Here is an 18,795-nt window from a genome sequence, read left to right as displayed (position 1 = left end):
CGGCATGCTATTATTTACAGCAGAGTCAGAACCTCTCCCTTGGTTTCACCCAACCGTGGCTAACAGTTCTGTAGAGCAAAACATATCATCCAGCTACTAAAAACATCAGGGCGTCTACCAGAATAACTTACTGAGTGCCTTGTGGAAAAGGCGTGCAGTTCATTCCCAGTGGCACATTTGACTCAAATAAGCCACAGAGAAAAAAAAATTGTATAAAAAGATTTATTGAAATTCATCAATGACAAACAGACATAAAACTCAAAGTTTGGCTCTTCTGGGGAAAAAAAAAACAAAAACAAAAAAAAAACTGTTGCAAATGTATTTATACAGATGAAATATTGACTAGGAAATACAAGTCACTTCTAAAGCTATTTTAAAGAGGGATATGAAAGTAAAACTGTACATTCACTAGGTATTTTCAGTCATTTTACTGACTTCCACTAGGTAAGAAAATACAATTTCGTATTAGTATCTCGTGCTTGAGTGTATGAAAAGAAACTTTCTACCCTACATGCTGTACTGCCTCCTGTATTTAGGTTTGTAAAAATTTTCCAAGTATATAGCACAAGTGGAAGTAGTTTCTCATCACTTAAAATTGACTAGGTGTTATATATTACAGACCAAAATAGTACACACCTTATTTAAAAGGGTTGAAACATTTTTTTTTATTACAATTGTCAAAGTCATTTCACTAGTAACTCAGGAATTAGGAACACTTTTTATATATATTTATATATATATACTTAAATGCCTGCCATTTTCAGTGTATTGGCTGTACCCTAGCCATAAACAACCAAACAAAACAACCAAAGAACAGAAAGGAAAGAAGAACACAACACGCAGGGGGAGGGAGGGGACTGCAAATTCACCCCACAAACCAGATCCAAAGGAACACCCCAAAAAACCCCCCCGAAACATTTGGTCACTATTTACAGACAGCGAAAGAAAAGGTACCTACAAAAAGCAGGGAAAGCAATGGCTGAAAATGGCAGTCATTCACCGACAGGCAACAAAGAAATCACTTGATCCATATGCCATTCTCACACCTGTTGCTGCAGAGGGGTGCTTTGCCTAGATTAGGAGCACCCCCAGAAACGCTTACAATGCATTCTGTGACTGGCAGAGGTGGAAAACTTCAGCAACCGAGGATATCCAGCTGTCTCAGAACAAAGCATGTGTATTTGGGGTACATCCACTGATTTTAAAACTCTTTTTCTTTAGGGATGTCAAACTATCCACTCCGATAATAAGAAACAAATTACCACTTGGTTTATACTTACTATTGCAGTTACAGGGATTAAAAGAGGGACAAAAAGAAAAAATATATATATTAAATGAATAGGAGGAGGAGTGGCAGTAAAAATAGTATTTTATTCCCTTGCCCACCCGGTCTGCTTCTCCCTCTTATTCCCACAGCAACATTACAATCAGGAGGAAAAAAAAAAAAATAAAAGAAAAACAAAAGAAAAAAGGTTGGGGGTGTGGGGAGGGGAAATACAGGGTAAAAACAGTCAAATCACAATAGGAAATTTTCAAAATAGGTTATTCAGTTTAGTCATCTTCATCTCCTTCGTCTTCGGGTTCTCGTTTCCTCTTCTGTCCCCGTTCTTCATCTGAAAAAACAAAACACAACTTGAGTGACATGAGAGCTTCCACAAGTGGCTGAGATGCTGGGCAAGTTCAGTGAGTTCTGCTCTGCTGCCAAGTGGCCAAAGGAGCAGGAATGGAAACACAAGCCTGCTTTTTAGAAAGCTTATCCATCTATCTATCTCTTTTCTTTAATCTCAAGGAAAAAGTGGATTACTGCCATACCGGGTTCTTCTTCATCTTCATCATCATCTACGTCACCATCATTATAGCCTTCCTCGTCCTCCTGGAGAAACAACAACAATAGGTAAGAAAGTTGGTTTCAGCTCAGAATCTTTCACAATTTGGTGAAGTTTAGAAAGTCCTTGAAGCATCTTAGAAACCAAACAAAAGGCAGACACTTCCCACACGCTTATATAAGTGCAGTTGTTGGAAGTTTTTTTCTGCAGCATAACTGGACTCTGGCCCAAGTTTCAGTGCAGAAAATCACAGCACCACTTCTAGCTTCAACTCTTCAGCAAGTAAGTGGTTCCATACTTCAGATGATAAGTAGCTGCAAATGTTGTTATGATGCCCTGAGTTCAGTAAAACTTGATGACTGCTCCTTATGATTGCTCAGCAGGAGAAGGCACACATTGGGTGGGTAAGGAGTTACAACATGGACAGACACCTCAGATTCTGAGTGGCTAACCTCCCACAGACAAATTTCAGCCCCCTTCCCAGTGGTTCTGTTAACAGTGAAGCCTCAGCAGAACGTGGCCAGCATGTCATACCCCACACACAGCAGCAGGACGATGCTAAGAATTCAAGCATCCCAAAGAATCACAAGGCACACATACAGAGAAGAACCTCAGACTAAGGTCACAAGGCCAATAACTCATGTCCCACTCCTGCCTGTAGACCCAGCCACTCAGAGGCCCATATGCTACGTCTGCAGACATTTCTGATAGTACTTTTGACATCAGCAAAACCAGAATGACTTCATGTCAGTGGTCACTAGATGGCAGCTGGCTCACAGACAGGCAGTCCTCAAAGACACCCTCGCTGTGATGCTTCTCAGGTGCAAACAGAAAACATGCAATTGCTTTATGGAAAAGGCCTGCAGCCTTCCGTCCATTGTGTGCCCAGCTGTTCCCAGTTACGGAATGTTCACTTCATACCATTATTAGCTGCATAAATCCTCACCTCTTCCTCTCCGCTTACGTCCTCCTCTTCTCCTTCCTCTTCTTCCTCCTCATCCTCTTCATCTTCTACTACCTGAGCATCATCATCATACTCCTCTTCTATATAGTTAAACAAGATTAATTACTCAGACATTTAGAACTTATTTTTTCAACACTGCCTTAAGATACAGGATCTCTAATTGACACAAGGAGCAAACAAAGCACTGCTTACATGCAATACAGAATCAAAAGCCCTCTTGCTGCTGGGCAGGGACAGGCACAGTTCTGCTCCTCTTTAGCCAGGCAACAGGGTAGTGGGGCAGCTGTCTCCACGGATGGAGCTGCTCCAGGGCTGCAGGATGCTTGACAGCAAGTCACAGCAGCCTCAGGACTGGTTCAGCTGCTCCAGTTCCCACTACTGAAATGCGTTTTAGAGCTTGTGCAGCTTTGCAGCTTTTCAACTGCAAGCGTCCATCTTTTTCCAACGGGAATGGGATAGAACTTTTTACAAGCCAACAGTGCAGTGGGAACGCTCCCTAGGGGAAGCACCTTGCCTTCATGCAGCAATACAAAGGGGGTCACAATCCACCATAAGAATTTGCAATTTGTTTTCAAGAGGAAAGTACTTAAATGCAACCGGCCCAAGCAACAAGCCAAGAATGTTTCTCATGCTGCAGGAATGGCGTTTTGGGAGCTTTCTCATGCATTTCAGCACAGGCTCAGACTTGTGCTCTGATGAAGAGAACCTGTCCATGCTGAACCTTTGTGCTGCTGGATGAATGCACCAGTCTGCCTGGCATTGCTGCAGCTCTCACCCCTTTCACCAGGGCTCACATTCAGCACTCAAGGGAAAAGTGCAAGTCCAGCTATTCTGCTTTTGCTGTGCAGCTGGGTTTGAAGAGTCTAGCAAATTCCCCAAAGTCAGCCTGATACTCATCCAACCAGCACACTGATGCCTCTGAGTGCAGTCTGCTAGGGAGGCAGAACGGCACCTACAGCACACTGGAACCCACAGTTCATTTTCCTATTATTAAAAAGTTGCTTGCTGCTTCATTAGTGCCTTTCACAGAGATTGCCCCAGGCAAGCTTCAGTACATACGTTCTCCACTCTTTTCCTGATCCCAATCAGATCTGTTCATCCTCAAAGACAAGCTATAACCTCCCCCCAGCAATGCTTTAGCTTCTCTACTTGATCCCTTGACTCAGCTACTCTTTTCTAGACCCACTCTGGTTTCCTGCTCTGCCCTTCTCTGTCAGGGTCTATGCAACCACACACACTTCCCTGATGGTTCCTGGAAAACTGAAGGGTGTGCATCTCATCTTTTCTTATGTTTCTCCCCTACATACTCATCCCCTGATGGTTACTGTTCCCTTAACTGTTCTGGTGTCCTTACTGCCTGTCTTCTTCCTTCTGACCCCTTTAGTCTGGAGCCTTTCACTCCCCATCTTTCAGCTGAAATAAGCTTGAGAAAAAAGCTCTCAGGCCCTGCCCATCTCCATTCCCCTTGCTAGGACTGAAGCACTTCTCTTTTACATCACTCAGCTAGGAGTTGCTGAGAACACCTTTCTCTTGCCAATAAGCCAGAGCTGGAAGCAAAACATACCACACAGCACATCAACCTTCCAGCTCAGGTACACCCAGCAGCACAATTCACATACCATCTTCATCTTCCTCCTCGTCGTCCAAGCCCTCCACGTAGCCCTCTGCGTCAGAGTCCGGTGCTTCTTTGTCATCCCGATCTTTCACTAGAGATAAGACTGAGAAAGTTGTTCTTTCAGGCCCTGACCACCTCCTTTCCCCCTCTTTCCTTCAGGACACTGAGGTACTTCTCCTTTACATCAGTCAGGAAGAAGCTGCTGAGAACACCCTTCTCTTGCCAACAAGTCAGAGCTGGAAGCAATACGTACTAGCAGCATATTGCTCTTTTAACTTACACACACTAAGAAGCACAATTCACATACCATCTTCATCTTCCTCCTCGTCGTCCAAGCCCTCCACGTAGCCCTCTGCATCAGAGTCTGGTGCTTCTTTGTCATCCCGATCGTAGCCATCGAGGTATGTGAGTTGTGGGAGGAGCTTGAATACGTTTTCTCTATAATCATTCAAGTTGGTTACCTCGCAATTGAAAAGATCTAAACTCTTCAGGTTTTCTAACTTTTTCTGCAAGGAAAGAAAAGTCTCTGAAGTTCGGTGCTGCAGTAAAACTCTACAGGACAGACACTTTAACAAGAGCTGGTTAATGTGTTCAAGAGCTTCTCGGGACAAAAGGGGTCATTTCAGCCTCTGCCTATGAAACTGGGGCAGAAGAGAAATCTGCAGTGCCTGGGAGTGCTGCTGACCTCTCTTAAGTTAAGCACCTTGCAAGTGGAAGACTGAGATTTGGAAAGAGGTAATGGTACAAAAATCACATGTGTTGTGAGGGACCAAGTTAAGAATAACTAGCAGAGCAGGGAGTTATCCTAGGACTACTGCTTACAATGGAAAAGGAAACAAACCATTCTTCAGACACAAGAATTTTACTAGAAGAGATTTTAAACATTTTGATGACAATGTCTTTAATTTTGGAAGAATGAGAAAAGGACTCAGAAATCCAAAAGGGAATTTTTTTTTTGTTTTGGATAAGAGGTCTGCATCGCCAGCAGCACTTCAAAGTACTAACAATAAAAGTGCAAGCAGAGCAGTTAAGGATTTGTATCAAGCCTTATGAAATATCTCTCTTCCAGAGTTTAGCATGTACAGCAATGGTGACAAGAAAACGAGTCTGAAACCAGGAGTAGTTATAATCCTCCCTCATCTGTTTGTTATATGAGTTTAGTGCTCTGCTTTCCCCTCCCGCTGGAGGGAAGGAGAGCCAAGGGCTCATTTCAAAGATGCTCTTCAAGACATTTAGGAGCAAGTATTTGGGAAGTGGGCATGAGTTGAAAGCCTTCATTTCTGGACAATAAAGGGCACACGGTACTATTTCCTAATTTTTGGTTTAAAAAGCACTGTTAGAATCAACAGTTGAATGGTTTTGGGAACAGCAACCTGATAAACCTGAACTCAGCACTGAAATAAGGAGCATACATCAGCAGCGAGCAACACACAACGATGGAAACCAGGAGGAAGGAGCTGGAAATTCAGCTGGAAGCTGCCTCTTGCTCACTGCCTCCTCTCGATCATCACGGCGCAGCACTGCTCTGCTTCTCAAGGCAGCCCATAGGTGACCCCACCCCCGCGGGGCTGTCCCTCTGTCCCACACCGCCCAAAGCCCGGACAGCCCCGGGTGCTCCGGGCGGAGCGCTGGCCGCTAGGGGGGAGCAGCGGCTCACGCTCCCCGCGGGGACGCCCGGCTCCGGCCGCTCGGAGCTCTGCAGGCGTCCGGCAGCAAGGGCCGCCAGGCTGCGGGGACGAGCACAGGGGCTGAAGGCATTCAATTGAAAGCGGGTGTAGAATGTCAAAACCCTGAGCGTCGTCCCTGCCGAGCCAGCGCTTTGCCCCTTCTCTTCACAAAATTAGTTTTGGTTTTGCTCTATCCACCGACTTACCAGAGGTTCTATTGTACCAAGATCTTTTATTTTGTTGCCACTTAGATTTAGATGCGTGAGGTTTGGACACTTTTCTGCCAACACTTCCAGTCCTCCCGAGACTCTGTTGTCACTTAGCTCGAGCTAAAAGGCACAAAAACACCTTCAGTTTCTAGTGCAAACACGCATCACAAAGCAGCTTGGTCAGTCATAAATCACATTTTTATGCAGACAACCATTTTACATTCAGCGTATTACAAAGAGGAGGAGAAAGGATACACTTACCTTCTTAAGTTTGTTTAACTTTGGTAAGTTTGCAACTGAGGTTAAGCCTACGTTGATTGTACTCAAGAATTCCAGCTCTTCGAACTCATCTGTGAGGCCTTCAATTTTGCCTTCGTATGACCTACAGTTGTCAAGAACAAGTTCCTTAACCTGGAAAGAGAGCAATGCAAAATGCACATGAGCAGCTCTGTATGGAGGATAAAGAGTTCACTCACAAGCAAAGGACAGCGCAAAAAATGAAACTTATTCCATGGCAAGTTGGCAGGTATGCAAAAGGCTATTTTCTGTGCCTGATCCCTAATTTTGTTAGCATGCCAGTTAAGCAGAGTTTCACAAACACAGATATTTAGCTTTGCTTCAACCGCTCACCTCTGTATTGTTCTGTAAAAAGCAAAACCAGTCCAAAAACATTAATCCTGGCTTGAAAGATTTGGTTGTTAGAGCTGTTTTTTGCAAATGTAAGCAATAATCATTGTTTAAATAAATAAATAAATAAATAAATTAAATGAACCTACCACCCTGACACTGTAATACACAGTGTGCTACAACATCGTGCCCTCGCTTATTAAAACAGCTTCTTTCTACATGTAGGGGTGACTGAAGAAGCACGGAGAGATCAGTGTCTGTTCTGAAAACCCAAACGTGGGCTCTGGCAATCCTGTACCAGGCAGGCAGAGCCCACCTGCATCCCTGCTCCCTCGGGCTGCTGTAGGGGGAGATGTGCCCCATGTTGGCACCTAGATGCTGGGGAATGGCAAGGAGTGCTGCAGGTGATGCTGGAAGGGGACGTTTGGTGAGCACTGCTGCTGCTGCAGCCTCTTGGCCTCTTATCTCGCCTGCCCCACGCAGGGAGCAGCTCAGTGGGAGGGGTGGAGATAATGAACCACAGTGCTGAGCAGCACAGCACTGCCTGGGAAGGGGCGGCTGTGTTTGCTTTTGTCTGAAAAACTGATGCCCACTCTCCTTGCAGGTGTTATCTCCAAGGGACACTGAACAGCAGCGTTCATGCACTTGAGAAGCTGAGCGATGCCCCGCCCTGAGCAAGGCTGATGTTTTTCACCCTAGGGCCAGGGCAGCCTTACTGGACTCGAGACCATTAGCAGCAAATGGGCTTTTCTGGGCTCTCTGTGACTCCGCAGGAAGGTCCCAACCACTGGGAGAACACTCAGACATTTTCACACCAACGAAGAATTTCTGGGGGTTATTTGGTCCCCACATACAAACACCTGGAACAGCAGAACAGCACACCTCTCTGCACCAGGCAGCCAGAGGCCTCCAGCTCTGCGGCTTGTTTAGAGGTCTGTAAAAGACAGGGTGCTGCTGTTTGCTAGCAGGATGGGATAAAGGGAAGTTTGCAAAAAGGGGGTATTTGGAAGCATGAAGCAACTATTCAGGTCACACCGAGGACAGTTAACATGCAAATGTTTCCTTTTTTGAATTACTGTGGCCCTGCTGCACAGAGAAGAATCCTATGTAGTTTTGTAGTTCCAAATAACATCCCGAGATTTCTAATTAAATCCCAGGCACTGAAGTCAATAGGGAAGTCAGCCCAAAGCAACACGAGATTACAAGTGATTCATTGAGTAGGAGGACCAGAGTTAGACAGGAAATACGTTTCCCAAGACTCCACAATTTTCCTAGAAGAATGATGATAGGGAATGACTACATAAAGCTCTTCCAGCAGAACTTCAGGCTGGCTAGAAGAAACTGAAAAACAAGTCAAATGCTCCAGATTCCCCATACATCCATTCCACCAAAGATTAAAAACAAACAAACACTTTCTTTAACATACAGACAGCAGGAAAGCGGTTTTAAAGGCACATATGCATATCTCGTTCCTGTAACCGTATGTAACTATCGGGGTCCTGCAGCAAGACCCTTCCAGGCACACACACGCTCAGTTGCCCCAGCCATCTGCTCCATAGGCACACAGAGCTCCCGCCAAAAAGTTTAAAAAACAAAAGCAAAAAAAGAGAAAAGTGAAGCAAAAGGCTCCAGCCCAACCCCAGCAGCTGCACCCCGCGCCTATCTGCCCGTGCCCTTGCTCAGCAGCCTGCACAGCCCTTCGCCTGCCCTGCTATCTTTGCGGGTCAGTGCCCACCCATGCACAAGAGCAGCAATCCTCCCTCCCCCTTTGAGGCTGCTGCCCATGCAGGGTCCTTTTGGTGTTATTCTCTTTGCAAAAGGCCAGAAGAGGAAGCTGGTGAGAGCACAAGGAGAAAGATGAAGCAAAGCAGGAGGGAGTGCATGAGCAGTAATGCTCACAGCCTGCAGCCAGCACAGCTCTGCACTCGGTGTCAGCCACAGCTCTAAGCTACGCACACCAAAGCGTGAAGTGAAGCAGCACTGAGCCCCAACAGGGAAAAGCATCATTTGTCCTCGCCTCGTAAAGGAGGAACACCCCTTCCATCCCACCCAAGGGCAGGATGGAGAAACAGCAAATGGGGAACAGGGCAAAGCTTCCTCCAGTGTAGAGAGATTGGAAGGGGAGTGGGAAATAGCCATGTGTGTAAAAGAAAAACTCTTCAATATGGTGGCATAGAACTGGCGACCATTCTAGTATGGTGGCCAACTGGATTCTACTCTCAGTCTGCACCTTCTACAGCAAGACTGATGTTCCCTGTCCTTCAGAAAACTTTGGTTTTGATTCAGAATTGCAACACTCTTCTCCTTGCTGTGGAGAGAAGCAAAAGGTGACCTTAGGAGAGCTGCATTCCACACAGAACAGCTCGCTGCCACGAGGGGATTACACACCTATTTGTTTTCAGAAGTCTTCAAAATCTGAAATGGAAATTCCACTCCGAGCTGCTCTCCAAACATCTACCTGACTTCCCATGAACACCTGACAGTGCGCAGCAAGACTGTAATGTTACCTGTCTCTTTCCTCACACTGTGTCACCAAAACACAGAATCAGCCCTTGATGATGGAAGCACCCTTCCTGAGTCTTGCTATAAGCCCGAGCCAGATGAGTAGGCTTCAACTGGTCTGAACCAATCTGGCTGTCACATTGCAGTCTGCTTAATAGCATGCATGTAGATGAACAGTTGGAACTAAGGGCAATAGCATGAACCTGTTTGGAGAGACAGAAGGTAATAAGTGTAATAAGTGCCCTGAGCTAGCTTGTGTTTAGCTGCAAAGACAGGAAGACCCAACTTGGTCAACCTTACTACTGCACACATCACAACGTGAAGCTGCTCAAACGAACTGGAGTGAGGACCAACCGAGGCAGTGCTAACACAAGACAGACCTCTGCTCGCCATTCCCTCTCTCCCCAGAGTACTGCCATATAGCAAGAAACAGCAGAAGAGCAACATGCCATAGGCAACCAACGACTGCAGATGACACTGTGATACTTACCTAAACAGCTAAGAAGGCACCTACAGATGAGTGCCTAGCAGAAAACCTAACATGCAGGTAGCCACGTTAGGTCCTGTAGCAAACAACCACGTCTTCAACAGCACCTTCGCCTGCTTGGGTAGGGATGTTCCACAGCTTCATCTGCCCAGAGCTCCTTGGCCAGCCAGGAGCCTGCCTTCTTGTTCAGCTCACGTTCAGCCCTGCACCTCCTCGCTCTGTCCAATGGATGCCAGCTGCTCAGGCAGGTGATCCTGCTGCCCTGTGCACTGCCACTGCAGTGCTGTGGTTTGCTGGTCCACCCCTATGTTTTCACACGTGTGCACGTAAGCAGATTGCAGCTTCTTCAACAAATCCTGAGCCAGTGTGCCTTGGACCTCTTCCCCTGAGGCCATGCCAGTTTCTGTTTGCCAGGGTCTCAGAGGCTTTCAGAAGATGACATCATGCTGCTGTTAACACATGCTGTGCTGCTGGCTGCAGATTACTGCATGCTCTGTATCTCTTCAGGACTTTCATGACATCACACCCTGTACTACTGCCTAATTGATAACCAAGGACTCTTATCTCTTTCCTAGTATGGTTACCACATTAAGCTGTATGCCCAGCTGTATGGTGTTCTTAATGTAGCCACGTGTACTGCAGGACTCTAACCTATTCCTAGGCCAAGTACAGGCAGTCACGTGTGAGCCATGACTGAATTTCATGGCAGCACTAGCAAGAAGATCCCCAGCTCGCTCACTCCTGTTCTGTGACCATACTCTAAATGCACAATCAAGGGAATATAGCTACAGACAGCTACTGTGCACCACAAGGAATCACCTTAGCCCTTAATCTGCATCTCCACAGGAGCATGTAAAAAAGGCTTTCTGAAGTAGAGACTTTCTCTACAGTCCCTGGGCAGGGAGACCCAGAAGTGGGACTAAGCTCCTGACTCCAGGTCTGTGACTGAAGGCTTAACAATGCACAGAAGGACACAGCTGTGAATGCAATTTTTAAAAGATAAAAGGCAAATTTACAAGTACAAGTGCCATTCTGTGGCTTCACAAGCAGAACTGCTAAGACTGTAACATCTCATTTTCAGCACAATGGATCAGATGCTTTTGAAGGTTTGCTGTATGTGATGCCCCTAGGATAGGGGTAGCTCAGCGTGTGGCATCTTAACCCCCCAGAAACAGGAAAAGATGAGGGTGTTAACTCTGTCTTGCTCTGTTCCCAGCCAAATGCCAGGGGAACACTGAGATAAGTCCTTCACACCTATTAGCCCAATGGAAACTTCATCTGGAACAAGGCAGAGAGTCAAAAGTAGGGAGGGGAAACCAAGGGAAGCCAGTTGTGGTAGGTGGAAGCCACGCACAAATCACTTGTGAAAGCAGCGTTTTATTCTCTCCCAGTCGTGCAGACATTTCTTCAAGGCACTTGGGTTCGTGTCTCCAGGACTTTCTGCTCTCAGAAGCATGCTCAGTCTGTGCAAAGCCCTGCATCTGTCCACGGAAAAGATAACGAGAGACCTTTGCTGTCTGTCGTAACCAATCCGACAAAGACTGAGTTCCTTCCAGTTCCTGGATCCGTACCCATGTAGAGCTGGCGATCCTCCAGCAGAAATTGATCTCTTCGGGTTTCCATTCCACTCAGTTTGTGCCCCAAAGCTGCAGAGCCACCAGCCCTCTGCAGTCAGGATGTTCTCACGTGCTGGGGGCAGAACGCATCCAACCAGGCTCAAGATCTTGCACAAGTCCCCACAGAGCGCGTTGTTTTAGCTGCACGAGGCTGGTATGATGCTTTTCACAAATAATTTTTACAAGGTTCCCTCGAAGTTACTTTGGAAGGACTTCAATGCTGCAAAAATCTCTGTTTCAGATGCTACCCAGAACGTCACTAGGTCAACAAATGCTCGAACAAAACAGCCTACTCTGTGCCTTGTGGGAATGAAGTTGCTCTCAATGATCATTGACAGGACTCAACTTCTCCAAGATGGTCACCACAACACACCCCGTGCAAAGAACTCACTTTTAACAAATACCTTTTTAAATAAAGATAGCACCACATGCCATTTGCCACTCGTGTACACAACAGAGCTTCAGCCACCTTAAAGTATCCCACGACACAACCAAACAGCAAAGCCTGTCTGCGCAGAGTTCACCTCCTGATGGAAGAACACAGAACAGTTTCTGGCTCAAATCAGGACTGCTGTGTGCCAGTTAAGACACTTACAGAGCTGCTCAGCTATCCCAGGCTCACTGGATGACCACATGCCCTGGGTGTGCTGCCCACATACAGTGATGCAGAGGAGGGATGGACAGCAGGATGTGACTGACTGTGTACTTTTTTGTTTTTCTACCACCAATTTAACAGGGAAGGAAAAACTCCAACAGTGTCAGCAGCCTCCAACCTGCCCGCCAATTTACACACATAGAAAGACAGCCAGAACAGAGCTCACAGGCACCAGCTGCAGGTGACAGTAGCAAAGCTGTTTTTTCCTCACCAGAACAACTTTTGACGTTGGATTTTGATGCATCTCCTCAAGGTTTCACTATGAGCAGCTGAGATGCAATAAATGAATAGGTTTTTACTTGCTTGAATTGTCTTAAACAATGAAAGTTAGTTAGCCAACTACCATTTACCTTGCACAGGCTCTGCGTTGGACAGAAATCTGCAAAGCTTGGAACAAGGAGAAATACAGCTCAAAAAAAAAAAGGGCCACAGAACACAAATCTCTGCCCCGAGATACAGCAGGACATGCAGCAGGCAGAGCACTCGAGAATCATGTCACCAGAGGCAGTGAGCGACAGCTGGGAAGAGATGGGATGCAATTAATGCGTGGCCCTTGTCACTGTGAGCACCAGGTATGGTTATGGACAGCAGGTACCTGAGCAGGGCTCTGCCTTGCCAAACGCTTGGTGTGCATCAGAGCTGCAGAGCAGTTGAGGCTGAAGCTTGCAGAGTTCCCCACAAAACACTCTCCAAATCCTAACACAGCTGGCCCTTCCACCAACACTCTCCTGCTGGCCCTTCTGAAACAACGCAGTTTGCAGGCGGTGAGCAAACAGCATCCAGTGCAGGCTGGTCCAATGGCAACCTGTTCCACTTCTGCTAGTTCTGCCCATTCTGTGTTCAGCTGAGCTGGAACTCCAAAGTCTTGCAACAAGGTCATGTGAAACTACTGCCAGGCTCTGAAATTCATCTAGGCTTCCTCCTAATGACACAACCCCAAACTTTCATGTTTGAATTCATCTTCTGCATTTCTTTTTCAGAAACTCAGTGTGCCAGGACTGCATCACCGCTACCTTGGGAACAGGGAAGGAGCAGAAGAGAGATAAGAAAACATTTCAATAACTTGTGTTATTGAAACTGCTCTCTCTTCTGAGGCGGTCTGAGACTGCCTGCGTAGCTCTGAGATCTTTACCTCTTCTACCCTCTGACGTTTCACACACCACAGTTACAGGACCCGAGAGCAACACATTTGGCTCCAGCCAACTTCGTGCCCCCTCACACTGCAGCTGAGAGAAAGCTAACGGAGCAAGTGAAATACGTGGGCAGGAGAAGGGTTAAGAGTCTTAATGATCCTGACTACACCTTTGTATCTAATTAAGAAGCATCTCCAGAATCAAAAACCTCCAGGAAAAAAAAACAAACAACAACCTACTGCTGCCTTTCTCAAGAAACAGCACCCCAGCAAGAAACCCCGCGGGTCACATGAAGATACTTCAAACACTTACAAGGTCAATGCAGCCATATGCATAAGCAGCACACTAATTAATAAATTGAGAACACGCTCTGGGGACACAGAAAGCTCCTTCATTCAAAAGCACAGAACTAGTTTTCATTTTCGTTTCTAGCATTAGCAGCAAAACTCTTAAAGAATCCAAATATTTATTTAGACAGTGACTGCTTCAAACCTGTAAGTGATTAAATTGCTCAATCTTCGTGTTAAACACCTGCTAAAATTCACACTGATTTCTTCTCCTTTTTCATTGGCCAAGCACTCTGCCCTGCTCCTGGCTGGGGCAGGTGACTTCATGGGGAGCTCCATGTCCCAGCTTCCCTGTTGGAGAGCCACCATGCCTGACAGCACATCCAAGGCGCTCTTCAGTCACTGCCAGCTACTGTTAAATAAAACAACCCAACAGTAGATCACATCACAACTTTCATTTAAAAACTCTGCAGTTAGAAGTGGAAAGTATTTAGCCGAACCACTTCACTTTGCTCAGCTGCATCAAACTGCCCTCAGCAACAAAGTGACGTGCATAAAAAAGAAACGCCGTATTTAAATTAATACTAATTTCAAGAGCTGCACAGTTTATACAGAAAGCAGCCTCTGAAGATGTCAGCTGCTACAGAGCGCATCAGCAAATCACATCTACAGAAGATAAGCTGCTCCCAGCATTTTTATGGCTTTAGAGGGGAAGTGTTCAACTGACCAAGCCGATGGACAGACAAGAACTCCCCTAGAGAACACAACTTGCACAGCGATATGGAGGCAAACACTGAGGACTCTCTTTATTTCAAAACGTTACCCTTACGTACGCAGGGACTCCACGACTGATTTGAGCAACACAGTGATAAACCCACAAGCTCTGCTGTACCAGCTATTTTGTCTGAAGGGTGGCAGTGCAAGCACAGAGACCAAAAAAATCGTACGCACAGTGCAGTGGTGTCATACAAATAGCTGGGGGGCATCCATCACACTGAGCACAACAAACAACTGCTCCCCTCTGAGACCTGCAGTAGTCACAGAGCCCTGCTGGGCCCATCCAGGTGAGCTGCCAGCCTATGAAGGCTGCTGAGTGCAGCCCAGCACACCACGCTGCCATCCCTGGCTCTTTAGGGCACCAGCCCTGCTCTACCCTTACTTCACTCGGAAGCATTCAGCACAGAGCACCTACTCAGATTCTGCAGGTTCAGTTCTTTTCAGGCCTCTCCAAGTGAACAACACCCGTATCCTCAGGTCAGAAGGATGGTGTGGAGGAAAGAGCACTCCACAGAAGGAACAAAATGGGAAGAAGCACTCAACGCCAGCCTTCTGGCCTGCATTTATCACCATTTGAATGAACATTTAAAAACGCATCACTGATTCACTCCTTTGATATATAATGCACAAATTTTGCTGCAAGGACAGACAAAATAGTCACACACTGAACTCAGCCACAGCACCTACACCCCAGGAGATTGATGCTAAGAAACTTCCCATCAGGTTTACATACCGTCAGGTGGTTGCTTTGTTGTTGTTGTTGCTGTTGTTTTTAATTTTAATTTTTAATTTTATATTCATAGTTCCTCTCACATGCTTAAACTTGGTCCAGGTTAAGAGGATTTGCCAGTCATCAGCTGAGAAGGTAGCCTACATTTCAGTGAGGACAGCTCACACTCATCACACCCATCCTGCAAGCCTGATGTCTGTGGGCTGCAGCTCCTCCAAGACGAACACCCGTCCGTCCACCCAGACTTCAGAGGTTTGCATCTAAAAATTCAGAGCCTTGAAAAGCAGCTATTATACAAACCCAGGAAGCTGGCAAAAACCCCCCAGCTACTTCTTTGTTACATTTACACCCTGCTGTCAGCTACATAAGTGGTTAAGTGATTCAAGACTGCAAAAATCCATGCTAAGCTGTACGTTCAGCAGAGTTTCTACATGCTGGTTGCACAGCACCGCACGCTACAGTGCGACCAGCTTGTCCCACTGCTGCTAACCTGCAGCACATCCCTGTTCCATTTGTATGCTATTCAGCAGGGGATGAGTAAACGTGTGTATCCTGACCCACTTACCAAATTCCAATACCAGAACTTTTTCAAATGCAGGTCTTTGAAGGGATGTTATTGTGAGTATCACACCAACTAACTAGCTTAAGAGAGCTCTCTTATTTCTATTCCTCATACAAGAGAATGCTTCACATAGACACTCGCACTGTAATTCCCTTCAATGTTAAAACCTACAGTAAACTAGAGGGAAATCACAATTCAAATAAGTTTTAAAGTGAAAGAGAAAGTTAGAGAAACTGTAAGAAATACCCAACGTTGCAGGCAGTGCTTTATGACTGTCATAAATCTGTGCTGATAAAGCTCTCAAAAGCAGCACTAAATCCTCAGACTAAGTGAACTGGTGTGGGTAGCACCAGGCCACCAAAGATGAGTTTTGTGCATAACTTCTAAATGCTGCCTCTGTGCCCCGTGGCTGAGAAATCCCCCTTCACACCGACCTCCTTGCACAGCCCGTGTGAACAGCTGAGCTGGGTTACAGACAACAGGAATGAGCAACAACACCCACCAAGGCACCCAGCTCCCCGTGCTGCCACAAGTTACACCACCACGGGCTGATGGCCTGAAGAAAACCCACATAAAATGGTTGGATCTCACCGATTTATAGCAGGCACTTTTACATAATATAATAGAAGATGGTAATGATAAGATCAGCAAAGTGTCAAAGGCCACAGCATGTGCACTGCCCTGAGCAAACGTTCACATAATGGGTTAAAAAAAAAGAGGAAATACCTGCAAGGCAGATGTGAGAGCTCAGCTCCAGCAGTACGACAAGGAAAAACAAGTTTCAGGCACCACAAATGGATTTCCCACCAACACACACAAACACAACACCCACCGAATTTCAGGCACTGTAACCCCAGACTGCTCACCAACGCTGACTTCATGCAGAACAGCAGCAGTCTGAGGAAGAAATAGCTACTATAGAATCCACTTTTGAGACATTATATCACCTTTCATTGGCTAACATGTAACCTTGCAGGGTTATGTAACTGAGCAACTGAAGTAGCTAGCTGTACAGTATTACATAGTATTTGACACAACTGTATTAGCCCAAAGCATAAAACCGTAACAGGGGCTTTCTGAGCTCAAACACCTTATCAACATTCCCTTATCAAAGCTTGATTTACAGAACGTTTCGATTCTGCAAGCTCTGAGAACAGAATAAATCAAATGTGAGAGGCACTGCAAACTTCAGCACACATACAGTAACGGCTCCAAGAAAAAGTGAACGCGCTTCCATTTGTGCCCTTGTTCCCACCAAGATTTATCTACGCTACATTTAAAGCTTTGAAAACAACGATCCATCACGGACCATGCAAGAAACACCGCCTGCCTATCAGAGCAGAGATTAACACAACGTCCAGAACCATCTTGTTCATGCCCCACATCTTACTAAAATCCATGAATCAATGACACCTGGCATTATATTTACACTAAAACTCAGCTTCAAACGTCTTCTCTGGAGTACTGGCTGGATTTAGCTGCATTTTCTTCTAACAGGGACTTTACAGAAACGGAGTTCAAACTGCACCCTTAACTCCCCACAGCACAAGAGCACGTGGAAGCATCTGTGATCAATGGTTCTGCAGGAGTGACTGTAAACAGAGCAGCACTCTCAAAGGGCAGCTCCCCTTTGTATGCAGGCGCAACTGTTTGCCTATAGGACGGATCGTGATCCCATTTGTTACCTCGGGAAGAGGAACACGGCGATAGAATTAAAGGTTAAGAGGTTTAAAAAAAAAAAAAAAAAAAAGACATGTCAGGTTAAACAGGCATTATTTCACAACAGCGCAGATTGCTGAGCTGCGGAAGGGGAACAACACGGCGGCGAGTTGGGATTCTCTATGCAATGAACCAGCACCAAAGCGGGGCTCTCGGGGCACTGAACCAGCACCAAACTGGGGCTCTCAGGGCACTGAACCAGCACTCAACGTGGGCTCTGTGAACTTCCGTTAAGTCAGAGCAGGACCTGAACCAGATATGGTGATGGGGAGAGCCCAGCTTGCACCCAGCACGCTCGGGATCAAGGCTGAGTCCACACAGAACGCTGAATCTGAGCCTCCAGCAGCACAAGCGGTAGAGACACAAAAACTAAAACAAATAAACGCGAAAAAAAAAAACCCACAAAACCAAAGTAAAGACAAAAAATACTTCCAAGATAACGACGGTAACAATAAAAACAACAAAGCCGCGCCGGGCGCTACGCAAAGCGCATCCCCCCCCCCCCCCCCGACACTCCCCAGAGGGGAAAAAAAAGCGCTGTAAAAAGGTGAATCCGGAAGGGAAAGGGTGTGGGAGAGGAGCAGGCCGCGCTTTACCCTCCGCTCGTCCCGCCGTCGCGTCTCGCCGCCAGGAACCTCCACCCGCCCGGCGACAGCGGCGACAAAATGGCAGACGGCGGCGGTCCGTCATGGAGGAGCCCCTCCGCGCCCCGGCCGCCCCCGCCGCGCCTCCTGAGGGGAGGGGAGGGCCGCGCTCCGCTATGGCGCGCCCAGACCCCCGCACAGCTCACCCCCCAACAACCGCCACCGCCGAGCGGCTCGAGGGCTCCGAGGCGGCCCCGGCTGAGGGGAACCCCCGCCCGGCGCGGAGAGGAGCGCGGAGCGGCGGGGAGGGCCCGACCGCCCTGCTTCCTCCTCCTCCTCCTCCTCCTCCCTCAGAGCTCGGGAGGGGAAAAAAAAAAAACATGGCGCCGCGTCCTACTTGCGCTGCCCGCGCCTGGAGACGGCCCCGGGAGCGGTTCGGCAATCCGCCTGCTTTGTGCCCCCGCGCAGGGGACGCAACGAGCCCCGCGGGATGGCCGCGTCGCGTGCCCTCCTCCTCCCGGCCCAGGACTTTTTAAAGTTTAAAGAGCAGCTTCCATCCATCCATCCGCCTCCGCCCTCCTCCCCGAGAGGTACGTTCCATTCAGCCGCGCTCCCCCCCCTCTCCCCCCCCGCCCTCGGCGCGGACCCCACCGCCGCCCTCAGCCTCCGCGGCCGCAGCGAGAGGCGGGGGGCGCAGCGCTCGGGGCCGCGGGTTCGAAACCCGCCGTCGCCGCCGCCACCTTCGGAGCGGGGCTCGGGCTGGGGGCCGCCCGCCTCGGGGCACCCCCCGGGCGCCGACCATTTTCGTCCTGACAAAGTTTCTCGGCCGCTTTGC

The 18,795-nt window shown here is 47.5% G+C and overlaps 1 protein-coding gene and 1 long non-coding RNA gene across 5 annotated transcripts in view; one reads left to right on the top strand and one right to left on the bottom strand.

Annotated features, from left to right (window-relative positions):
* Nucleotides 1-1,435: 1,435 nt before the first annotated feature.
* The window catches only part of ANP32A (acidic nuclear phosphoprotein 32 family member A), an 18,239-nt gene continuing 879 nt past the window's right edge, over nt 1,436-18,795 (bottom strand). For 2 of the 4 annotated variants that reach the window (XM_048955985.1, XM_048955988.1), the window contains exons 2-8: nt 6,543-6,692; nt 6,279-6,401; nt 4,713-4,911; nt 4,410-4,508; nt 2,773-2,870; nt 1,813-1,873; nt 1,436-1,613 (exon numbers count right to left, since the gene is read on the bottom strand). In XM_048955985.1, the coding sequence (XP_048811942.1) occupies nt 1,552-1,613; nt 1,813-1,873; nt 2,773-2,870; nt 4,410-4,508; nt 4,713-4,911; nt 6,279-6,401; nt 6,543-6,692 (792 nt within the window). In that variant the 3' untranslated portion in view covers nt 1,436-1,551. The remainder of the gene's footprint in view (nt 1,614-1,812; nt 1,874-2,772; nt 2,871-4,409; nt 4,509-4,712; nt 4,912-6,278; nt 6,402-6,542; nt 6,693-18,795) is intronic. The other 2 variants (XM_048955986.1, XM_048955987.1) reach the window with 2 other exon arrangements.
* Nucleotides 17,973-18,795, top strand: part of LOC125698091 (uncharacterized) — a 23,411-nt gene continuing 22,588 nt past the window's right edge. Inside the window, exon 1 of the long non-coding RNA XR_007379074.1 lies at nt 17,973-18,550. This is a non-coding gene — a long non-coding RNA (uncharacterized LOC125698091). The remainder of the gene's footprint in view (nt 18,551-18,795) is intronic.

This window comes from Lagopus muta, chromosome 10 (assembly GCF_023343835.1).
Source record: "Lagopus muta isolate bLagMut1 chromosome 10, bLagMut1 primary, whole genome shotgun sequence".
Classification (NCBI taxonomy): Eukaryota; Metazoa; Chordata; class Aves; order Galliformes; family Phasianidae; genus Lagopus; species Lagopus muta.
This window is presented reverse-complemented; position numbering and strand designations above follow the sequence as displayed.